At 39.7% G+C, this 23,024-nt stretch overlaps 2 protein-coding genes across 3 annotated transcripts; both read right to left on the bottom strand.

Moving 5' to 3' along the window:
• Positions 1 to 40: 40 nt before the first annotated feature.
• Positions 41 to 5,995, bottom strand: LOC118289817 (serine/threonine-protein phosphatase PP1-beta catalytic subunit). Its single transcript, XM_035616876.1, has 8 exons — positions 5,815 to 5,995; positions 4,012 to 4,143; positions 3,597 to 3,827; positions 3,297 to 3,401; positions 2,929 to 3,000; positions 2,429 to 2,580; positions 1,837 to 1,971; positions 41 to 1,740 (listed from the first exon to the last, which is right to left on the bottom strand). Exons 1-8 carry the CDS (start codon positions 5,978 to 5,980, stop codon positions 1,636 to 1,638), a joined length of 1,098 nt encoding a protein of 365 aa, XP_035472769.1. The 5' UTR covers positions 5,981 to 5,995; the 3' UTR covers positions 41 to 1,635.
• Positions 5,996 to 7,187: 1,192 nt separating this feature from the next.
• On the bottom strand, positions 7,188 to 22,368 carry LOC118290136 (phospholipase B1, membrane-associated). Of its 2 annotated transcripts, none has more exons than XM_047328549.1 (42): positions 22,347 to 22,368; positions 20,478 to 20,531; positions 20,268 to 20,328; positions 20,122 to 20,156; positions 19,929 to 20,013; positions 19,785 to 19,836; positions 19,495 to 19,575; positions 19,020 to 19,079; positions 18,859 to 18,920; positions 18,302 to 18,377; positions 17,878 to 17,985; positions 17,285 to 17,359; positions 16,573 to 16,644; positions 16,383 to 16,457; positions 16,219 to 16,279; positions 15,765 to 15,823; positions 15,122 to 15,195; positions 14,966 to 15,009; positions 14,744 to 14,852; positions 14,044 to 14,095; positions 13,801 to 13,881; positions 13,655 to 13,720; positions 13,463 to 13,563; positions 13,059 to 13,140; positions 12,861 to 12,965; positions 12,451 to 12,546; positions 12,012 to 12,083; positions 11,745 to 11,822; positions 11,305 to 11,365; positions 10,924 to 10,982; positions 10,406 to 10,473; positions 10,274 to 10,317; positions 9,892 to 9,991; positions 9,741 to 9,792; positions 9,565 to 9,645; positions 9,404 to 9,469; positions 9,202 to 9,296; positions 8,658 to 8,739; positions 8,469 to 8,573; positions 8,283 to 8,378; positions 8,110 to 8,184; positions 7,188 to 7,616 (listed from the first exon to the last, which is right to left on the bottom strand). In XM_047328549.1, the coding sequence occupies exons 2-42, from the start codon at positions 20,506 to 20,508 to the stop codon at positions 7,362 to 7,364; spliced, it is 3,192 nt and encodes a 1,063-aa protein (XP_047184505.1). In that variant the 5' UTR covers positions 20,509 to 20,531; positions 22,347 to 22,368; the 3' UTR covers positions 7,188 to 7,361. The 2 variants fall into 2 exon arrangements, with proteins under 2 accessions (XP_047184505.1, XP_035473446.2); XM_035617553.2 differs by lacking the exon at positions 22,347 to 22,368 and adding an exon at positions 20,897 to 21,159.
• Between the last annotated feature and the right edge of the window lie 656 nt (positions 22,369 to 23,024).

The raw sequence follows: 23,024 nt of genomic DNA on the forward strand, positions 1-23,024 counted from the left end.
TCGGTTCATCCTTAAAAAGTAAAAGAAGGAGGAGGCAGGCTCGACAGCACTTCCATTTATTTCACTCGTTTCAAACGAAGTCATACAAATCTCAGAACATCTCAACACAACCGTTTCCAACTTGAAAGACCAATCGATTGCCAAAGGCAAAAGGCAAGATTTGAAATAAATAAAAATACATTTAGTGAGTTGGAAATGATTCAATATACTTCATTCAATAACCACTAAGTGGGAGCGGGGTACTGTAACAAGCGACGTCGTCTTGACTTGGATGTTTTTGGCCTCTTTACGATATGTTGTGCGATGACCGAAGAGCAACAGTGAGAGAGGTTTACGTCCACTGCTGTGATATTGTTGTACTGATAAGTCGGCTCTTCATTTTTCATTGCCGCATCCATCTCTACGTTTCTACTCACCTGCTGTACTTAACTCTTAAGGGCGTTTTCACACTGGAAGACCAATTACAGGAAGTAGCTGCCTCAAGTTCCTGTAATTGGTCCGAAAGTCCGAACCAATTTCGCAAAAATTGTTTTTCAGAACCGTGAATCAGTTGGACCACCTCTTTTTTTGGTCAGACCAAAATTTGGGTTCATTGGTCCTGACCGGGGTCCGAGGAACCTTTCACACCTGCAATTTTGGTTTGGACCAAACGTAAAAGGTAAGTGGGTGTGAAAGCGCCCTTAGTGCTCACTGGTGTTTGGTTTACCACATTTCCACATACACTGAATTCGCATCAGAACAAAACCCAGCTTTTAAGAACCCTTTATGCTATTGCATTGCCTTTAATCTTTATTTCCTACCAACAATGGACAATGCTTTATTAATACGATGGGTAAAAAAAATGTTCAGAGCTGAGGCTGGAAACACTTGCAGATGATCTATTGTTTGTGAATGCCCTTTTGAAAGGTACATGAGCTGTGGCAGTTGTTTTCAGTTCAAATGGACTCACAAATGTTTTTTTTATTGCACTTTTATCATCAAAACCTCAGTATTCCACTGACGTCTCCACGTGGAGGAAAAAACATTCTTCAGTCACAGAAAGCAATTAACCGTATTTCCCAAAATGTCAAACTATTCCCTTACTGCTTTTAGCCAAATTTTAAAATGGGGACAATGGCAGTAATTAAGTACATTACATGCACATTAGGCAACTCGAGGCTGAACAGTAAATATTCGGTTCTGTTGTTCTGGGAGATTTTTTTCTTCTGTTGTTTTAGGAGCGTTTTACATTGACAAGGGCAAAGAGCAAATCTCAGCCTCACGAGTGTGCATGCATTCACAAAAATCACAATGGAAGCTGTTAATCTTAAAGGCAGAGAAGCATCTTTTCTTTACATCGTTCCTTTTCCACAAGGTTTTTTTTTTTATATTGCTGAATGGACTGAGGAGTAGAAATTAGTTAATACAGATACACTGTACCATGGTGTCAAGAAAAATGGACCGGGGGGGAAACAAACCACTCGTGTTCATAAAAATACCCACAGAACAAGCAAAGCAAAAAAAACACTCCTGGAGTTTCGGTTTACGCATGAACAAAGCTTACTGAGAGAAGGCGGGAGTGTTTGAGGCATCCTGCAGAAACATGGGGCCAGAGACCAGCCGGGGGAGGAGCAGGAGAGTCGGGGGCCCAGATGCTCACCTCTTCTTCGGTGCCTGAGCGGTGCGAGGGGGGGTGACGGGGCGTCCCGCATTCACCCCGCCGTACTGGTACTTAGCTTTTTTTTCAGACGGCTTCAGAATCTGAAAGACACATATGACCGTAGTGAAAAATCCAAATGTCTGAGAGCGAATCAGGATTGAATGTGCCACTACAACAAAACATTTGCGCTCCAGCACCTGAAAAGAGCACATGAGGGACTCGTCCACGCTCATCATGCCGCCAGCGTTGTCAAACTCCCCGCAGTAGTTGGGGGCAGAAAACAGTGTCACCAGCTGTCGCTTGGCAAAGAACTCGTAGCCATCTTCAACAACCTGTGGTCAGAGAAATAAAAGCTTAAATGATTAGTGGATCGAGAGAAAATTATTCGGCAAAAACCCTTATAACCAATTCATCGTTATTTTTCATCTGCAGATCTGATTCATGGGAATATTGGTGATAAAGTACCTTAATTTGCAGAGTATTTAATTGACTGCATTTGCCACAATCTGACTTTCCCATCTGGTTTATTTAATCACAATTAAATATCCAAACAAAACAGATAATGTGTATTTTAAATTAACAGAAAACTGCCTGCTGAGTCTTTTGTGATGTAATAAACATAAAAACTGAACTCAATTATAATAAACAATATTTGTCTCTGTTTCTGTATGTGCTGATAATGTGTTCTGGACGTTCAATTAATTTGTTAAATAAACTTTTCATTTACTTTTAATGAGATGAAAATTTATTTTTCACAGTCCACATTTTGACTGTGGAACATTCTGTTACCTGATGTGCTCGGCAGATGAGATCCAGGTCGTGGCGGTTGAGGAACTTGCTGACCACGTCAGCCCCGAAGGTGAAGGAAACTCCCCGGTCGTTCTCCCCCCACCCCTGGACGTCTTTGTCCGGGTCCGACCACAGAAGGTCGCACAACAAACCTAGGAAACAAGTCAGTACCTGATGTAAACAAGTGTTTTCTTTTGATACTTTTTGAAAAAACAGGTTTTCTCTGAAAGGGTTGATTTTCATATGGAGTAGAGGTAAACTACAATATGAACAACAACTACAGAGAAAATAACATTTTCTCATTGCTCAGTAATTAATTTTCGACTTCCTCCACTAAGGGAATTAATTTAAAGTGCATATGATTTTGTACCATTAGCAGTTACAAACAAAAAGCAGTATGAGAAAGTGATATTTAGATTTTCACCTTTTTTATCGCCAATTTCTTACAATCAAGGGATACAGACGTGAAACCATATTGTATGTGTTTTCAAACATCAGACCTGTGTCTGGGACATCGGTCGGTCTCATGATGCGTCGGATTTGTTCCATGGACTGTAGATCAGGCGAGAGCCCTGAGGAGAACGAGTGATTCGTTTTATCATGTGCATCACGATATACATGAAGAAAAAATAAAATACATATTCATCTCCAAAGGAAAATGACAATATCGTAACCCTCAGAAAATATGATGTGGCAAAAAAACTGCGATCGCAGTCACAGCTTGTAAAATCCTAAATGCTGATGAATGTGTAAACGTAACGGTTCATTTTAAACATTATCCTAAATAAAAAAACAAGATACTATATATCACATTATCTAGTATTAAATTACCGGCTGCCACTGAACATGGGACAGATACTTGACAAACCTCCATGGCAGCAGAAGATCTTCTCATCAATAATGGCAGCGATTGGCAGGCAGTTGAAACAGTCTGTGAAGGTCTTCCAGAGCTTTATGTTGAACCTGCGCTTGCCTGAGGAACAAAAAATGAAGACAATTGAAAGAACAAATTGGAAAAAGGACCAATTATAAAAGCAGATTCGGATGTCTGACTCTAATTTATCAAAAAGAAACTAAAGCTGTAAAAAAAATCTAAATCTTAATGTTCTGTTTCAAAACTTAAGAGGACAAACAGAAAAAAACACAACAAACAGTTTTTTAAACTCACACTCATCGTAGAAGCCGTAGATGCGATTGATGGATGCACACTCGTGGTTCCCCCTGAGCAGGAAGAAATTCTCGGGGTATTTGATCTTGTAGGCCAGCAGCAGGCAGATGGTCTCCAGCGACTGTTTCCCTCTGTCCACGTAGTCCCCCAGGAACAGATAGTTGGCCTCCGGGGGGAAACCTCCGTACTCAAATAGCCTCAGCAGGTCTGTGTACTGTCCGTGGATATCACCTGGAATGATAAGTTCGGGTGTTGCATGTTTAATTTGACAATCACGATCTCTGTGATGAACGTTACTTCTTTTTTTTTTTTTTAAATAGATGGGATAAAATGAAGACGGATTAAATACATTCTGCCATGAAACTTGCTTTTTAACATATTTCTTCACTGTGTTTTAAAAAAAATAAATGCTCACCACAGATTTTGAGCGGAGCTTCCAGCTCCAGCAGGATGGGCTGACTGAGGAAGATCTCTCTGGACTTGATGCAGAGCCCCCGCACCTCGGCCTCCGTCATCTGAACCGTCTTCCCTGGACGGCATCCTCGCACTGCAGGTCAGAAAAGTACAGAGGCGTCAGCGCTCAACGACGTGGACTGATCCTTTGACAGGGATGAGTAAGTATTAAGACACAAGATTCATGCATCATATTCAACATTCAGGTGAATGGGGGGTAACCTATTACCAGGAAGTTGCGGAGTCTGCCCATATTGTAAGAAACAAGGAAATGCAAGACTTAATTAAGTTCTTTTATCTACTGTTCCAATCAGCACTGAGGTGAGCTTCTCTTTAGTTTACATTCGCATTCACCGTGTGACACTAGAGCTTACAATTTCACATTTGCTTTGCCGCTGGCCAGACACCATGTGTTTACTTGAACAGCTTGTCGGCTCAGCTGGAAGTGTGCGACAGAGAGGACACAAGTCTAGGGGACGAGCTTCATGTAGCCATGACGGCATGCTGATTTCTTTTATTGAACAAATTCACTGTCAAACTACAAGGGCATGTTAGCAAATAGGGGGAAAACAGGGGCATAAACCCTCAAGAATTAAGTAAAGAATATAAATAAGAACTTTCAAATTACATACATTGACAATAATTATAAATACTGATAAAACTACAAAATAAAATGACATTATTTTAATTACAGTAATCATTTGTCAGGTTTAAAATATCTCATCACTTCGTAAGCAGATGTTCAATTTCAAGTGGTTTGCAATTTGAGTTTTTTATGAGAAGCATCGACTAGGTAGAGATTTTAACAAACCTGGCTTTGAACACCTGTATGACGTATCAACGTTAATTTCTGTCTTTTGTTTGCACTTTGAATTCAGCAAATCTGATTATTATTTCACACTAATGCCAACACATGGTGTATGTTATCGATTCGCCTGAAAGTATTTTTGTTTGTTTGTTTACTTGTTTGTTTTTTATTATACAACTAATTTTAACCAAGGCTGGTTGTTTAGCAAGAGATTTTTCTTTTGTAATATTTAAGTAAAATTTTTAAAAAAGATCAATGAGAGTACACAAGTTGTAAACGACAGAAAATAAACAACACAATAAATTTTAAAAAATCAAATCGAATCAAGGGTAATTGAACATAAGCACGATTGTTGTTGTTTTTAGAAGTTACAACTTTAACTTCATACATGTGAGGGATTCTAACGTGATGGAGCTCCGATGGCCATATAAGGGGGTGTGTCCGGTCGGCTAGCTACCTTGCCATGCCAACGGGAACAGCGCACGTCACCTAGCAACCGCGGCATTCCACGGTTCTCGCTCGTTCGGTGACGTAAGAAAGAAAAAGAAAACGTAAAAACTCTGTCCCTCAGATTGTTTGCTTGTGAAAAAAAAAGGACGCAACGTTACATCGCTATGTAGCGTAGTTAGCTCTCGTTCTGTCGGACCGCAGCGAGCTTGTTGTTCTCCCTAAACCCGTAGCCCCCATTTTATCCGCAGAGTCGAGACTAATAACGAACAGTCTGAATAGTGAATATGCAGCTGTGACGTCACACGAACGTATAAATTACTCCTCTAACGCAGCGGTTAGCTTCGCGGCTCGCTGCTACGTAGCTAGCTGCGGCTCGCTGCTACGTAGCTAGCTGTTACCTCGCGCGTCGCAAAGTCGCTCGCAGCAAACCTAAACGACGTGTACGAGTCGGTCTTTTCTCTCTCGACGGGAGCACTCGTGTATCACAGTCCGCTTCCCGTACTGTACCTTCCAGCAGTCGGGAGATGAGGCTGTCAACGTTCAACTCGCTCTCCGCCATGTTTGTCTGTACGCAGGCGGGGGAATGGGCACGGTTGGCCCCTGAGCGTTGACTTGCAGGCTTCAGAGAGAGCGTGTAGCCTTCCGGTGTAAGCGCGCCGATTGGTGACGTCATTGATCAACTGTAGTAGTTGAAAGTGCATTTACAAATGGAGGCTACTTGTTTGATGTTGAACTGCCTTCATTTGACTCATTTTACTTTCATAGAAAAAAAAATGTTCTTTTTACTTTAACTAACTACTAGTTGGGAAGATTTATTTCTATCTTGCATTTCGAGAATTAAGTCAAAATGTTGAGAAAAAAGTTGAAATACTTTGAGAATAAAGTTGAAATACTACAAGAATAAAGTCAAAATTTCGAGAATAAAGTTGAAATATTTCAAGAACAAAGTAAAAAATTTCGAAAATAAAGTTGAAATACTTTGAGAATAAAGTTGAAATACTTCATGAATAAAGTTGAAATACTACGAGAATAAAGTCAAAATGTCGAGAATGAAGTTGAAATACTGCGAGAATCAATGCAAAATGTCGAGAATAAAATTTAAATACTATTTAGAGAATAAAGTAGAAAATTGTGACCTGGAAGCACTTTTCAGCAGCACCAATCAACCGGATGTTGATGGTTTGTTAGTAGGTTTGCTAAGCTAATGCTAGCTGCTAACCAAGTTGTAAAGTTGCAAAATTATTATTGACCACAATCTGCTGAATCTGGAAGAGACGATGCGGTGACAACGGGTGTTTGCACATGAACGCGAACGTGTGTCCTGACACGATAACGTTCAATCGCAAACAACCGTTAATGAATTTTGAGAGGCATGCAGTTACCGAAGCTAGCGTAGCTTTGCTCACGTTAGTTAACGTGGATGTGTGACAGCTGAACTGGTACGTTTAGGGCTATTTCCACTTTAATGTCGACATTTCGACTTTATTCTCAACATTTCGTCTATTTTTCTGGAAGTTGTATTTAAACTTTATTCTCGACATTTCCAATTTATTCTTGAATGTTAAAAAAATGTATAAAATAATTTTTCCCCTTATGCCTGGCCCTAATACTCTTCTGTAGTCTTCCGTATATTACAGCACTTTTTAAAACAAAATTTTTAAATGAGTCAAAGATTTTTTTTAAATAATAATAGTAGTAATAGTAATAATAGTAATTTATATATCATGTAAAAATATATATAATTGTATTATACAACAACGACAAATGCATGAATTGTTGTGAGGGCTATGCACTACAATTGTTGGCTATGGCCCTTCACTTGATAAGTTGAGACTTTGAAAGCACTAAGTAAAAAAAAACATCACCTCAACAATGACTTAGATATTGTAAAATTTTTATTTCATCAATAAATATAAAATGACCAAAGAAAAATGCACAACACTTCTCGATTCATGGAGGTCAATGTAGTTGCACTTAGACTATTTCACAATTTCTATGCAGTACAAAATAAAAAAATATTCTACAACTTAGCAATATTTTTTTCTGCAGCTGCATTAAAAGTTAGTTCCCCTCATCTCTACTCCTCTTGGCACTGTGTTTTTCCGACGTTGACAGCAGGAGAAAAAAAGCCAGGCGACAGCAATGCCAGCCAGTAAACTGACGACTCCCACAATCACTGGCACCCATTCGTGCATGGTGGGGGGGCATGGGGACAGAGGGATGGCTGTTGTAGGACTGGAGGTGGTGGGCGAGGTTACTGGTGGTAGACTATGAAAGCTGTTTGTCTTGGTGAAGATGAAGGGACTGGCCTGTTGCAAAGGTTAAATAGTTAGAAATTTAAGAAAATGTTAAACAGACCCGAGATGTTCAATGTTAAATAAATACGACTTTACAGCAATCAAGTGAGTACAAAAAAAAATCATTTTTTATTCAATTTCAGTAGATGGTATTTTTGCTACCATATCACATTTATATCGCCATTTTCCCAATGACTGATTTCGAAACTGTAAAAGCTGATGAAATCAAATAGTTCACTTCTTTCTATAAACTCCATTGTTGTAAAAGGATTAAAGAATTCAGGATATATTCATTAAAATGCGTTGCGTTACGCGCATGAGTTTGGCTGCGAATATTCGCCCACTCTTTTTCTGACGCGGAAGTCAGTGACGTCGGGTGAATCTCAATGCTGATTGGCTTTCGCAGCATTGCGTCTTTACATTGACTTTGTATGTAATCTAAAATTCGAAGTTGAAAAACAAATAAATAGTCGAGCGACTGTCCAAAGAAATTGGACACACATACCTCGGAGGGACAGTGAATCTTGGAGCGATCATGCGTGAAGTTGTTGTACGACTGTTTCTTGCCCTCAGGCTCCAACTGCACAGACACAAAAGAAGGATTTTGTAAAAATCAAAATATACTCGAAAACACTGGTCACTCTGCTTCAGTTGGGTCCATCACTGCCCGTTGCTCACCATGTTGTTCCACAGGGCGATGGCCATCTCCGAGTGAGCTCGCTCACTGATGTGGAAACAGTCGACTGAGAATAAACTCTCGTCAGGCTCGCCCTTCTGGTGAAGACATCAGATTTGCAGCATGAGTACATTTTATTTTTTACATGCGGATGCTTGTTTTTTGACACGCCTGTGTCTGCAACTTACTCCAATTTGAGGGATAAAGGAATTGTGTAGAAATGGTTGCAGGACAACAGCGAAATCCTCCTTCCCATCGTAGCGATCCCCAGTAATAAGATACTTCATCTCAACCTTGAAATAAATACCACAGATATTAGAACCATGAGGGAACCACAATTTTATTTTTGAAAAATGGATATCTTAAAAAGCTTTTACCTGGTACTGGAGATTGATTCGTTTCATCTCTTCAATCTCTGGGGAGTTTTCGGATGGGTTGATAACACACGGACAACTGATCCTGCAAAATAAAAACATACTCCCATTAATTGCCAGATTCCCATAGATGATTCAAGCAACAACACTTGTTAGTTTACAAAGTGTATGTAATTTTGAAATGGAAAAAAAATAAGGCTAGGGTATAGAGTTAAAAGTATAATGCTTTAAGATAAACGACAAACAAAAACTTTACAATTTAATCTTTAGCACTTCACCGGTCCATTTTGTGGAAATTTAGTGGACAAAAAAACCCCTTCCTAAATGTTTTGGGCTATTGTAAAGAGTTCATGAATTTGTCTTGACTTGAATTCAATACTATCCTTAGTTGTGACTTATTTATACACATTATGACTTGTTTATGACTTGTAGAAATTTGCAAATATATCACCAAAGATAGGATCTTGTAGACTTTGTATGTACTGATGTCGTACAAGGCACATTATACAATAACGGAACAGAAAAACTAGATGAATACAAAACAAACCTTTGCAGCAGAGAACAGCCCAGTGTGTTCTTCTTAACTGTTTTCAATTGATATATCTCGAAGATCTCCACAACATTGACCAACAGCCTCGGGACCTAAAGATACAGAGATAGATGAAAAAAAGAGGGAACAGAAAGAAAAATATGATCCACTTATACTCACCAGACATATTAGATTGATTTAATATATTCAATGTACTCACCTCTTTGTAAAGCATGTCCAAACTGAGCATAAGATTGTGGCTATAATTCATAGGTGCCAGATTATTCTGCAAAGATACGTAAGATGTTTTTAATTGCAGTTCCACACCACGGAGAAGTGAATGTATTTGTGTACACAGTGTGGATTTTAAGGAACACTTACTTGGTCTGTGCAATAATGGCAAAGATCATTGCCCCCGACGAATATTGTCACAAGTTTCCAGTCCTTTTCAATATCCACCCCCTGCGCAGCAGAACACCGGCATTAAGTGAGAAACCATATTTGAGTCAGACATGGAGAGACTTACACAAGTTGCAGAGATTTGAAAGAAGTCTCACCTTATCCTCTCTCATGGCCTTGATGAGAGCTTGCGCTTGTCCCGGAATATCTCTGTAACAGAACGACATCGGGGCAGGAGGTGAGAAACCACAATGGTTTGGTTCTGAGGTTTTTACTCAGGTGGAGGAACTAAAACAAACGTGCACTCACGAGGTCTTGGCTCCAGCCATAGCCATGTTGAAGCCCTTCTGTCTAGGCAGCTGGTCTTTAGAGAAGCCCCTTAGAGAGGGGTTGAACTTCTTCAAGATGTCTGAGGGGATACAAAGGACAAAGATCCAACTTAGAAACACTGCACGGCGGATTTCTGTCACTCCAACAGTCCATCATCTGGTCCATTCACTACTCGAATGTCGAAGAGACAGACATTGGGCCTAATGCAAGGTGACGGTGATGGATGGACAAAGTAAAACTACAAGGCAGATGATGTTTCACTGTTGGATGCAAAAAGAGCGAGAACGGTTTGTTTTGCATGCACAAAACTGTCAAGACATGATGTTGATGGAGAAATGTTTAACAAGCAACATGAACTCACTCGGTAGTGTTGTGACAGTGTCAAGAGTCTTATCCCCTCCGATACTGCAAGAAAAACCCAACAAGCATTGGTGTGATTTGTAAAATGTAACAATTAGTGTGCTTATTTATTTACACTTCAGGCGCGTTTTACCTCCATGATACTCCTTTATATTCTCTATTGAGGCCAAGGATGTTCTTTGCTTTAGCTCCGGTGCCTACCTGTAAACGGAGGACAAACGAACCCCAGTGCAGTTTAAAAAACATAGAAAAATACGGTGTGAAACTGAGTGAAGACAGTGAGACAGACAGAGATTAAGAGAAAATAAAAAAACACACCAGAACATAAAAGAGAAGATCATTACTGGCTTGAGTTATCGGGCTGATAACAAATTGATTAGAGCGTTCATAGGTCAATGACATCAAATAACTGCTATCAACAGGTTCACAGATGGTGCTAGAGGTTAAATGTTTCCATGCGTGTGTAGCATTCTTTTCTTTCTTTTTTTAAAGAAGAAAATACACAATCATCACCTGTCAAGCGTTTATTGTTAATATAAAGCATCTGTTTATATTTTAATTCAAAAAAGCTGTGCGGTCATTTCTCATAGATGACTGGCTGTTCTTTTAAAACAAAGAATGAACTGGATATCATTGTGTTGTGACTCGTACCGTCAAGGAGTCTCCCAGTGCTGCCACCACCATGATGTCTGCTGGTCTTAGCTTGTGAACTACAGATAAAAGACAAAAGAGATTCAACCTATTGACATCAAGATAAAACCACAAACATCGTCCATGTATCACGACATATTATCAGCATACCGGGGGTAATTGTTTACCATGTATATCATTTGTGTGTGATTAGAGCCTCTGTTAAATTAACCTGATGACATACGCTATGTTTTTGTTGGTTGGACATTGAGACAATGCAGTTGACTTATAGTGCAGACAATTCCAGCCCTTTAATTCACATACTTCCATCTTATTGCTTGTAGATAAAGGAGTACATCTATTGACTGTCTGCTGATAACAGATTGATGACTGTGGCCTCACCTGAAGTTGGAACAGTGTCCGACGGCTCAAGGTCCATACAGGAGAAGTCACTTCCCCAGTTCTGGAGAAAATCAAAAAAATAAATAAAAGATTAATCTACAATGTTGTATTAAATTAATGTTATTTTGAATTCATAAATAGTATCCTGTAATAATCTTTAAGAAGGTAATGTTGCAAAATTTTCTTTAAACAACAACTGAACAATTGTTTTCCTTTATAAATGACTTAAAAATCATGAATAATTGATCAAATTAATGGATCGTTTATTTTCTATTGATGAACTTATCAATGAAAAAGGCTAATTATGTCATTGCCATTTGACTTTCTGTGACATTTTGGCTTGATTCCGGTGTTTAGTTGTTAAACGTTTAAATATTTTTTACTAGATCACTTCTCAACTCAACTTTTTCTCTCTTCTCAGATTGACATTGGATGCTTACTGTAATAGGCCCAGGTGTTGGGGAGGGACCAGCGTATACGTAATTGCTGTTGTTATACGTGCGAATATACGGAGAAGACTGTGGAAAAAGAGAAGAAACAAAATTATATCACAGAGTCAAGACAGAAAAATGACATATATTCAAATATACAACGATTTGCAATGCATTTTCAAAGTTTCTTCACATTTAGCACGTTAGGAAACTAGGAGACATTACAAACACATTTACCAATATTAACAACAGTTAACAACAATTACAATTTATTACCTTGGTTGGACATTTCAGGTTAATGTCTGCAGAAAAATCCTGTTTGGAAGTCTTATTGCCAAGAGGTTCCAGCTGGGAGTCAGAGTGTCAGTGTCAGTACTTTTAATATGCATATTACATTATGATCATATCGAAGCAAAAATGACATTAAAACTGAATTATTGTTGTTGTTGCAATATTGTGCAGGCACCACTTTAATACACTTTTAGGTTTTCATATTCTTCATGGATAATATAATGTAATGTAATGTAATATGCATATTGAGAGCAGTAGACTAGTGGATTCAAATAAGTAGTAAAATAATCTTGGACTAATGTTAATTCATATTTTCATGATGGAGACCAGTATCCCGTGGAGATAGTAAATTACTGACAAAACATTCAATCAAATGTATCTAAAAAAGAAATAGCATTTACATAAATGTGTGTTCTTGTCTTACCATGTTGTTCCAGAGGGAGCGAGCCATCTGTGTCTGGGCCTTCTGGCTGAGATGGAAGCAGTCAGCACTGAAGAAGGAGCGATCGGGTCGGCCGTCCTGTGGGAAAGGTACAGATAAACGTATGAAGCTAAAAGGTCTCTAAGGTCAATCAGAAAAGTAAAATATGAGACTATTTTAGCCAATGCAATACAGTGTGTTGCAGGCTGCAGAAAAAAAAAACCTGACAGAGCAATAAAAAGAAATGGAAATATTGTAGTTGGTAAATCTGAAAAACCAAGTAGCATCTTAGCTGACTGTTGAAGCTGGTGTCTTAAAATTAATTTATTATATTGGTTGCTATGCAACTCCCCAGATTGTTTCCAAATGCCCCAAAATTCTGTCCAGAAATGTAGATTATCGTTGTTACTGACCGGCAGTCGGGGAACAACGATCTCCCTGAAGAAGGGCTGGATGACCACGGTGAAGTCTGAGCGAGTGTCATACTGGCTCGACTCCACAAGCTCATGCAGTGCGCGCTTAGAGAAAGAAAGACAGAAAGAGGAGGTGTCAGTGCCCGATGTCAAGTAACCTCACTCGTCATTGTACAGTTGCTTTGGTGTTTCCCATACCTGATAGCTTCTGTTGATGTCCTCCAGCAATTGAAGAGCTTCAGAGTTGGGCTTCGGCAAGATAACGCAAGGACACAGAATACTGGCGAAGGAAGAGATGACGTGGTTACTCAATCACTTGATGTTATTATTTATACGATGATACGTGGAGTCCTGATGGGAGCACATGAGCTGGATTTAAGTTTCGGGTTTAACAACCCACATGCAGTAAGATAAGGGCATAGTAAGTGATAATCAGTAATTCAATTGTAATCATAAAAGTACGTATAAACAATACAGAAAAATCAAATAAAGATAGTGATAGAGAGTAAAGTGACTGCTGTTCAAACCCATGACTCACATTCCTTTATAGAAATTTAACAGTTCTAAACAGCATTAAACCGAGAGGAGAGTTAAATACTTACTTTACCAGCCAGGTCGGGCATTTAACTGACGCGTCCGTGTGCATTTCTCTCAGGGGGATGATATGGAGAGGCTCTATTAAGTTCACCAGAGCTCGGGGCACCTGACAAGGTGACAGCTCGGTTAATGCTCACAAACTGTCAACCAGACAACATGTACACTTGAAAACGCAGCATGTCAGGGGTTTTTTTTACCTCTTTGTGCAGATAATCCAGGGTTTCCTGAACATGACTGACATAATTCTTTTCAGAATAGAGTAGCTGTGAAGTGAAATGAAATGTTAACGCGGTGGGTTTCCTTGACCGCTCTCACAATAACTCGACGTCAGCTGGCCACTCACGGAGTTGTAGCAGTGGTCACAGACGTCGTTTCCACCGATGAAAAGGGTGATCACCTTCCAGTCGGACTCAAAATTGATTCTCTGCAACAAACGCGAATACGAGATGCATTCATCCGTATACATTTTCCAAATTTTGAAAAGGCAGACATTTTTGTGGCCACTTTCGCGGTCCAATCAGATGTCACACACAAATTACAGAAGGATGTTATAATGGAGTAGGACAATTCAAAAAATTGAACGTACTGAGTCGTTCTTCATCCTCGCCACCAGGGTTCGCACCTGTGATGGTAAGTCCCTGAAAACACACCAAAAGATTTGACTCAGGCAGTGAAAAGCACATTTATTTTAAGATATTCTGAACTTTGTGTCCAAATTTGTCCAAATTTTAGCGTTTGCAGTAACTGATTCACGTATAGTAGTTTCAGGACAGCTTTAAGTCTTGACTACTTGATCTGCAAACTGGATAAAACCTAGTCAGTAGGCCATAAAGCAAACATGTATTTAGCCACACAACAACTTCCATTTTCGCGAATTTACTTTCACCCCCCTCCCCTTGTTTTTTAGATATACTTTATATACTTATACTGTGCAAATTTAAATAATATCAATTTCCTCCTTTTTTTATCGAAAAGCAAATGAGAAAACTATTGGTAACTACTTGGATCTTGGTCAATGCTTCTTGGCTCATGTTCTCTTACAAAAAAGAATAAAAACACAGTCACACTCAATCAATCACCTTTTTTTTTTTTTTTTTTAAATCAATCAAACATCTCACTGAGCCGTAATTGAAACTACAAGGAAGGAGTGTGTGTTCTCTCCAAAGATATATAATCACTCGAGTAGTAAAAACAAAACTTCTATCCAATTAGGAAAAGGATCTACACAACTCGCACTTCATCCTTTAAAAGCCGTAAGAGAAGCTGCTGCCTCCAGTTGGACTCACTTGCTTTTGGCTCCTGCCACAGCCTGGTTGAGAAAAGCCTGAGGAGTGGTTTGTTTGCCCATACCAAGGGAGTAGCCCGTCAGGTTGTGATTAAAATGCTTTAAGATGTCTGTTGAAACGAGAAAAAATAAAGATATGGTTAGGCGTCCTAAAGTGTCAATAAACTGTTTTAAATCGATTAGGACCACATACGGACAGTTAGTTCTGAAGAATGAGACTCACTGGGCAGAGTGGTGACGGTCGTGAGGTTGTCATCTCCACCAATACTGGGGGAACATAACATTCTTCATTTACTCTTTCTTCCTGAATGGCTTGATGGCTGTATAGTGCCACATGAATGCCAACACTGAAAGAGGAAAGTGAAAGTGAAAAACTCACCTCCAGGATAAACCTCTGTACTGCTTCAGCACGTCCAGGACGTTGTTGGGGCTCGATGCAATACCGTTCCCCGCCTGACCGCCGGAAAAGAACAGTGTTTTGGTAACACGATGATACATAACCGTAGCTCACAGCCTTTTACAGTTAATAACACTCTCCAAATCTATCAGAGCATTAAGTATCAGACTGTCTTTTATTTAGACAGTTATTTTATTTTTAAAGTGTGATTACATTATACTGTTACACCACTGTACTGCATTATTATGTACTATGCCTTCACGGGCTAAATGTCCCCTAAGGTGTTGAGATCTTTTCACTATTAATTGACCAATCATCACAGTCAAATAATGTTCTGTCTTAATAAATATTACAAACTGCGGTAACTAGAAATTCAAGTTTTATCTGGTAGCCTTTGGTGATAAATCAGGTATCAATCAATATTCATAACTCTATACAGTATGTTAATCTAAATTACGACATAACAGATATCCACCTCTTCTCATTCGCATGAATACATCCAATATGTCCACGGATATAAGATTGTAAACTGTCTTTTTAAAATGTTCTTATTTTAGATTATATAGCTGTGTTCTTCTATCTATTTGTCTAGAAAAAGGAAAAAGAGAATGATGAAATGACTCACCGTCAGAGAGTCTCCCACAGCAGCCACGACTTTGATATCTGCGGGCCTGAGTTCATGGACTGGGAAAATACAGCAAACATCTCAGACCATGCGGGAATAAAATCATCTCCGGACAACAATGTTTCACCTTTATTAATAATATAGCACCGAAATAAAGTAGTAAGACTTGCTCGAAACACTGTAAGGTGGGATTTAAGTATTGTAAAGTGGTATTGGAAGTATGAATTTGAGTTCATGTGTGAAGATGTCTGCCTTTTACTGATATTTGAAGTAAATAAGAATTAGAAATAAATATCTCATCAATCAACTTCAACATGCCGGTCTTGCAACACAAGAAGCCTCTGCAATAAAAATGTAATATGATAATAAGTATAAAGTATCATTTTACATTGCTTTGCCAATTGAAATTCACCCGGGAGCCTGATAAATGCCTGGTAAGTGTAAACCATCTCACCTGAGGTTGGTGTGGAGGCCGAGGGGCCCAAGTCCTCGCAGGTCATCTCAGTTCCTGTGAACTGACCGGACACACAGAGCGCGGCCGCGGTCAGAACTAAACATGGCGTGAACAACGCTGCCACCGCCGCCATTCGGGCTCGACACCACACACACAATACTCACTGGGTGTAGGAGTGGAGAAACATCGCTGGGGTGATACGAAGGAGAGTTTCCCTCCGTCCTCAGGAAGGGTCGGCCCTTGAGGGGCGGGACAAAGACAGACAGAGACACACAGTCATTATCTTTTTAACAACAGTGCATTTAAAAAAAAAAAATAAAGCTGATTTGTGATTATCTCACCACAGATTCTCACCTTGGTTGGACATGGCAATGTGAAGATCTTTCCACGGTCATCTGTGTCGTCTCGACCAACTGAGGGCTGCAGCTGAAAGACGGACAACTTTTGAGTCTCTCTTTTGTGTTTTGCCACGAAGAAAACAGTGACTATGTGACCGATGATCCAACTATTGACCTTATTCTGAATAAGACATTATTTGGATTACGATGTTTTAACTTGAGTTGGTAGTAGAATATTGCATCCATATTCTTGTTTACATGTTATAGAGCTTAGTCCGATTATGAAGTCAAGCAGTTGATACCGTACATGTGGATATCGAAAAATGCTACGGAACCTCCATTAGGAAGTCGTAATGTGATTAAGATGTATACATGTCTAGATCGGAATACTCCACACGTCCTAATCCGATTATTTCCTTTTTGTGAGTATGACCTTATTCGGGTTAAGGTCATCAAAAGATAATTATTGTCTTAACTTGGTTAATATCAGAATATTTCTGTCCATGTAAATGTAGTCAACAACTCTGTGTGTGTGTGTGTGTGTGTGTGTGCGTGTGTGTGTGTGTGTGTGTGTGTGAGTGTGTGTGTGTGTGTGTGTGTGTGTGTGTGTGTGTGTGTGTGTGTGTGTGTGTGTGTGTGTGTGTGTGTCTGCGTGTGTGTATATCTAGTATGTCTGTATAAAAGAGAAAGAAGAACAGGAGATTGTTTTGATTTGCTTTTAACCTCACCAGGTTTGTCCACATCTGCATCATCATGTTATCAGTTTGCCGCGTAGCTTCTGACTCGGAGAGAGGTTTCCCACTCTGTTTGAATAAAAAAAAGGAACATGATGTATGTTAGATACAAAAGAAAGTACATCTTCAGTTCCTGCAGTGATTTCGTCTTACACACATACTGAACACCGTACGTAGGACATGGCTCTTTCTGTGAGGCTCAAACTACAGGGGTGTTTCACAATGGTTCTGTTATGTGAATGGTTTTTGTGAGCAGGATTACTCAAAAGGTTCTGGATGGATTTGCACGGTAGGTCTCGACCATGGTAACAGGTGAATAAATGTGGTGTGGATCTGGTTCCAGGAAAGAGAGCGAATGCTTTCATTCTGATTGGTCAGCGAGGTCGCTGTGACCCTGAGTTATTAGGGAGTAAGGTTTCTTCGAGTTGGCTGCAGCCCTTCTCCTTTGTTGCATACCTCAGTTTACTAATTGTGTTGTAGTTTAGCCAGTCTTTTAAAAAACTTTTATGCGGAGTCAGTCACAGTGAGGATCAAGGGATGCAAAACGGTGCAGAGTAGAGAGGAAAAGCTGCTGAATTTAAACCCACAGCGACCGATGACACGTCTGTGATGAGAGGTTGGTCCTGCAGAGTGACAGTGAAGTCGTCTCTGTCCCCGTACCAGCGTCTCTTCACCAAGAGCTCGTCCAAGGACTCCTGCTCAGTGAAGAGGAGATTAAGGAGATAAAATTAGTAGAGCCAGGCATGAGAAAAGAAAATTAAAAGAGGAAAATTAGAGAAACATAGAGAATAAAGACAAACCAAATGACAGGAAGGCATTTTGAAGGCATAGTTTGTTTTTATTCTCGCCATTTTTATTTTTTTCTCGAAATTTAAAATATACTCTTGAAATGTAAAAGGAAAAAGAAAATCTTCCTCTTCTCATTTTTTCCCCCTTTATGCTCTGACTCTTCCAAAATGTATGACTGAATGCGGCCAAATACAAACGTCTGAGGACGCTTAATGGACGAACCTGCAGAGACTGAGTCAGCATGGCCTTCAGAAGTCGGACTTCTCCTTCACCGTTTGCTTCCATGCACGAACACGTCCTGTGAGTAGAGCAGATTCTCTCTTACAGTCCCGACTTTTACAGTGAACGTTAAAAAAGGAAGAAGACAGAATAAACTCCAGAGATACAGAGATATTTAACTTTTTTTTTTAAACTAAAATCTAAATAGTACTTTTTTTCTTATAATTTCTGTATTTATATGAGCTTTTATATAATTTCATATAAATACAGTATATATTAAGTTCTTATGAAAATATATTTTATTATCACATTGTACCTTGCTATTTCCCTGCTGGAGCATAGTTTCCTGGTAGCCACTTTTGATCTAATTTTAATCATGTAAGCAACATTTTATTTTCATTACAATATTATATTTGTACATTCATTTATCGATGTATGGAGCTCAATGCTGTTTGATATATATGCTGCAAAAATGTATATAAAATGTTTGGTGTTACTTAACTACCGTACTTCAGTATTTGAAGCCAGTGTCGGAGATAGATTTTGGAATATGAACGTACTTGTACTGGAAAGCGTCGTGCTCTCCGTCCCACAATGCAACACTGACGATGGTCCGACTTAGCTGCAAAACACAGTCGTGTGAAACAGAAAATGTGAAAAGTACGGCAAACGCACAGTAACAGTGGCGGAATGAAAACCCTGCGCGTAGTGTGAGATGTACCTGAGAGCGCAGCGACTGCAGAGCATCATCCACGTCTTCAACCACTGCCTGGATAGCAGACTGAACCAGAAGGAAAACACAATCAGCTTTTCATTGATCTCCTCAAATGTGGAGTGTTTCAGGATTCGCCTCGCTTTCTCAACTGCTGCCCGCAAATAGAAAAACGTCTCCACGGACGGACAGACTTGGTTTACTGCTAGTGAGGAATTTGTAAAGGTACAGTGCATGTTCAAAAGTTTAGTCATCAGGTGATGATGTTTTTCTTTTCAGAAGGTTTATCAGCTTGTGTCAGTGAAAGTTTGGGCTGTGTGAGTTGGACACTAACAAGAAAAAGAAAAATAATTGAGCTCTGTAACTTCAAAGGTTATAGAAACATTCAAGATCTGGGCTCCTGGCTGGGAGACTATCGCATTTTGTGCATTTATGCATAATCTATATTTAATGACAATTATTCCAACAATATTTCACGATTTACCTGCTGCTGCTTGAAGGCACAGAGCCGATCCACCCGAACAAAGAGAAGCACCAGCTTCCAGTCGCTGTCTGCATCCGCGACCTGTGCGGGTTTTTAAAATATCAACTGAATGTCTCTTATATCAGAATTGTTTTCAGTTAATTCAGAGACTTTTTACATACAATTTGAAGTTGAGTTAGTTAAAGTTGAAATACAAAAAAGGGTGTAAAAGTGCGAAACAAAAGAGGTCGGTCTTAACTTATGAAATATCCCTTAACTTAAGGTGGGAGAGCAGACAATAAAGCAGCTACCTTGTTGTCCTGGAGGTAGAGGGATACGTCCTGTGCCTGCTCCACCAGTGTCCTAAGAACGGAACGGAACATGGAAGAAAACATTTGAAGTCACTGGATGCAGCCAGAGTCATCGGAACCACACTGTGTTTGTTCGGTCTGTACCTTTGTTGAGCAAACTGAGGGGCATAGAAGCTTGTTTCATCTGAGACGGGACTGATCAGTGCAGGATTGAACAGGGTCATCAGCTCTGCACAGACGGAAATCGACACAAGTTCAGCCTCAAAGGCCAAATCCCATTTCACCAAGCGGCCTTTTTAATCTCGACAAACAACAAAATAAAAGTCTGAGATAATACCTCGGAATCTTGATGCCATTCTGGACAGCTCATTGCTGCAGGAGAAGAAGAAAAAAAGTGTGATTGTGTCTCTGCGCTGATGAATTTCAGACCTTTGGAAGCGAATACCACAGCATGGTTGACGCTGACTGGTGACCTGTGCTCACCTGTGCATGTGAAGTCCAACGGAGGAAAGCACGGCCACATCGGAGGGCCGGACACTGTCAACTTGAGAGAAAAGACCATAAAGACAATATTTCTAATAGAAATATACGACCAAAACGCGGAAAAACATCTGTTGATTGTACGTTTTAAAAGAAATGTTTAACCCCTGCAATGTAAAAAAAAAAAGTCTGGTCTATATCTGACTGACTTACCAGTTGAGGGAGGAGGCTGAGAAGGAAACATCTCAGTGCACAGCTGTCCACTTACTGAAAACACGAGGAGATAACAAAGAGTCAATTAAGAAATTCAGTGGTAAGATGGATGTAAGACTAATTTTATTTCCTATTTGTTGCTGCATAAAACAGACAGAAATAACTCAACATCCCAAATCGTCAAATGTAAGAAAAGAAAGCTTTCCATGATTTTAAAGAAAAGTTTGTGAAGACTAAAAATAAAACTCAAAAGGCCTCATGTGCAAAAGAATTGTATTAGTTCAATTTTTTCCACTGGTGAGCTTTTACTAAGGACCGCATTCATCTTCATCCTCCAAAAAACTATCAGCTATAAGTTCCCAGCAACAAAAGTAAAGTCAAAATGCAAAATCCCAAACTGAGCATTAAGTCAACGAGACCTGTTGTCCACGCGAGGCTGAGCAGCGAGACCAAAACCAGCCGCGGAAGCATCTTCTCTCCGACTTTGTCCGATATTGTCTTTGTGGATCTTTTCCCTTCGTCCTTCCTCTTCGCTCCTCGGCCGTCTCTCTTTGTCACCCTCACTTCTACCTGGTCCGGTGGTGCCTACTGTATCATAAATGTGCGCAGAGGGGAGGGACGAGTCTGTTTGTCCAAAGGACACACGGCCGCAAGGTTTTGCAACTTAACAATGACACCGATAAGATCATAATGGACCTTTATCGTGTTAATAAGTGACAGTGAAATCCAGGGGTTGATGTGCTTCTATTAATAGACTGTCTGAGGGGGTTTTGCACAAAAACTCACTCCCACTTATTTGCCAACCATAAATAAGATCAATATCACAATCTAAAATAGGATGATAAGGAGTGTAACTTTACTGGAATGTGACTCTGTAACATCACTGCAGCTTCTCCTGCGGGCTGGTTTTCCTGAGGGTTCTAAGGAAGAGGAGCCACTTGACCCCACATTTCACAAAACGCCCACCTTTTCCTTGTAATATCTCATGTAACAGTCCGTGACACGTTGACCTCTCACCACCTAAGGTCAGCCATCACGCCACCGACTGCATAACTGCGTGCGTGGTTATTGGTGTAAAAGGGCAAAGCACCAACGGTGATAATCCTGTAAATTAGCAGAAAAAGTTGATGCTATTTCTGTCAAGACGACTGAAGATGTATTTCTCCTGTATGCATTAATGTCCAATCATTACGTTGGAACATATATGTACAATATATGTACTTTTTGTCTTTTTAACCTTTGTGCATGAAGATTACATATTTATTTCAAATCATCAATCAGCAAAGAAATTGCTTTATATTTTTTTACATAACTTCAGTGTTATAAACCTTGACTATTGCTTATCTCCCCCCTGATAAGAAAGGTGAAGGTCTTAACATAGATGTTAAGAAAACAACTAACCAGATGTTTCCTACTACTGTTCTTCTCCTCATGAACGACAGACTTTACCACCAGCTCTTGTCCTGATCAGCAGCGCTGTAGTAAACCACTCGCACAGTTGTCCATGTGCACACTAACGTGTAAGGTCATGATCTCTCCACTGTTCCCCCGGTTGCTCGGAGCAGATCTGCTGCAGAACTATGAACACCGTCACCCACCGAAGAGTCGGCTCCAATCCCGATTACGGTAATCCTCCTGATATGAGCCCACGCTGCCTTTATAGTCTGTTATCTTCCGTCAAGGACATTTGCTCTGCATGAGCCTCCTGCTGAGGCCTCACTTTGATCTCCCTCGTCTATGCTAATCTTTGAACAGGCTTTGACAGATGAGCTGCACAGTTTGACCTCTAGTTACACTTCTGGAAATACAGCAGCAGCAATGTGACAATCATCTTCACGATCTGTACATACAGTAAAAAAAAAAACTGACCGGCCCAACTTGAGCTGGGATTCAAAGCACCACACGGGATTTCATTTGCAGTGCTGTGTTAAAAACATCTTGACAGAGAATAAGATGTTTCATGGATGCTTCTGTAGATGGGGGGAAAAAAAGATAGATTAGAGTGAGGACGTTGAGGTTAAAACTGTGAGCTTGAGTGAAAGATAAAAGTAAAAATTCCTCATCTTTTACTTCTTCTCCCGAACTGAAGAGTCAAAGCTAAACTTTCTTACGACTTTAAAAAGCTCTGGAGAAATCCAGGGGTCCCTTGGGTTTGTCAGGACCAGGGCAGATACAACCGCGGTACAGAAACAGAATCAGAAACAAAATCATGTTTATTGCCAAGTAGGTTTTCTTATACAAGGGATTTGCTTTGGTGCATAACAAGTGGTGTCCATCTATATCTATACCTCCTGAGCCATGTGTCAAACAAAATATCATTGATTATAATGACTTCACTCTTTGCAGTTGATTGGACGTATCACAGCTTTTTTACTTATTCAGGCTTCGTCCTTATCCGTGAATTTTTCTCTAAACTCGTCAGTTTAGTTTCCTTTTTGATTTAATTATATTGAATTTGATTCTATTTCAGTCCTTTTTTCATATCTTCATGAGTTTGTTATGTTAGAATATATAATATGACATAATATAGAATGAATCAATAGAATA

Source organism: Scophthalmus maximus, chromosome 18, assembly GCF_022379125.1.
Source record: "Scophthalmus maximus strain ysfricsl-2021 chromosome 18, ASM2237912v1, whole genome shotgun sequence".
Classification (NCBI taxonomy): domain Eukaryota; kingdom Metazoa; phylum Chordata; class Actinopteri; order Pleuronectiformes; family Scophthalmidae; genus Scophthalmus; species Scophthalmus maximus.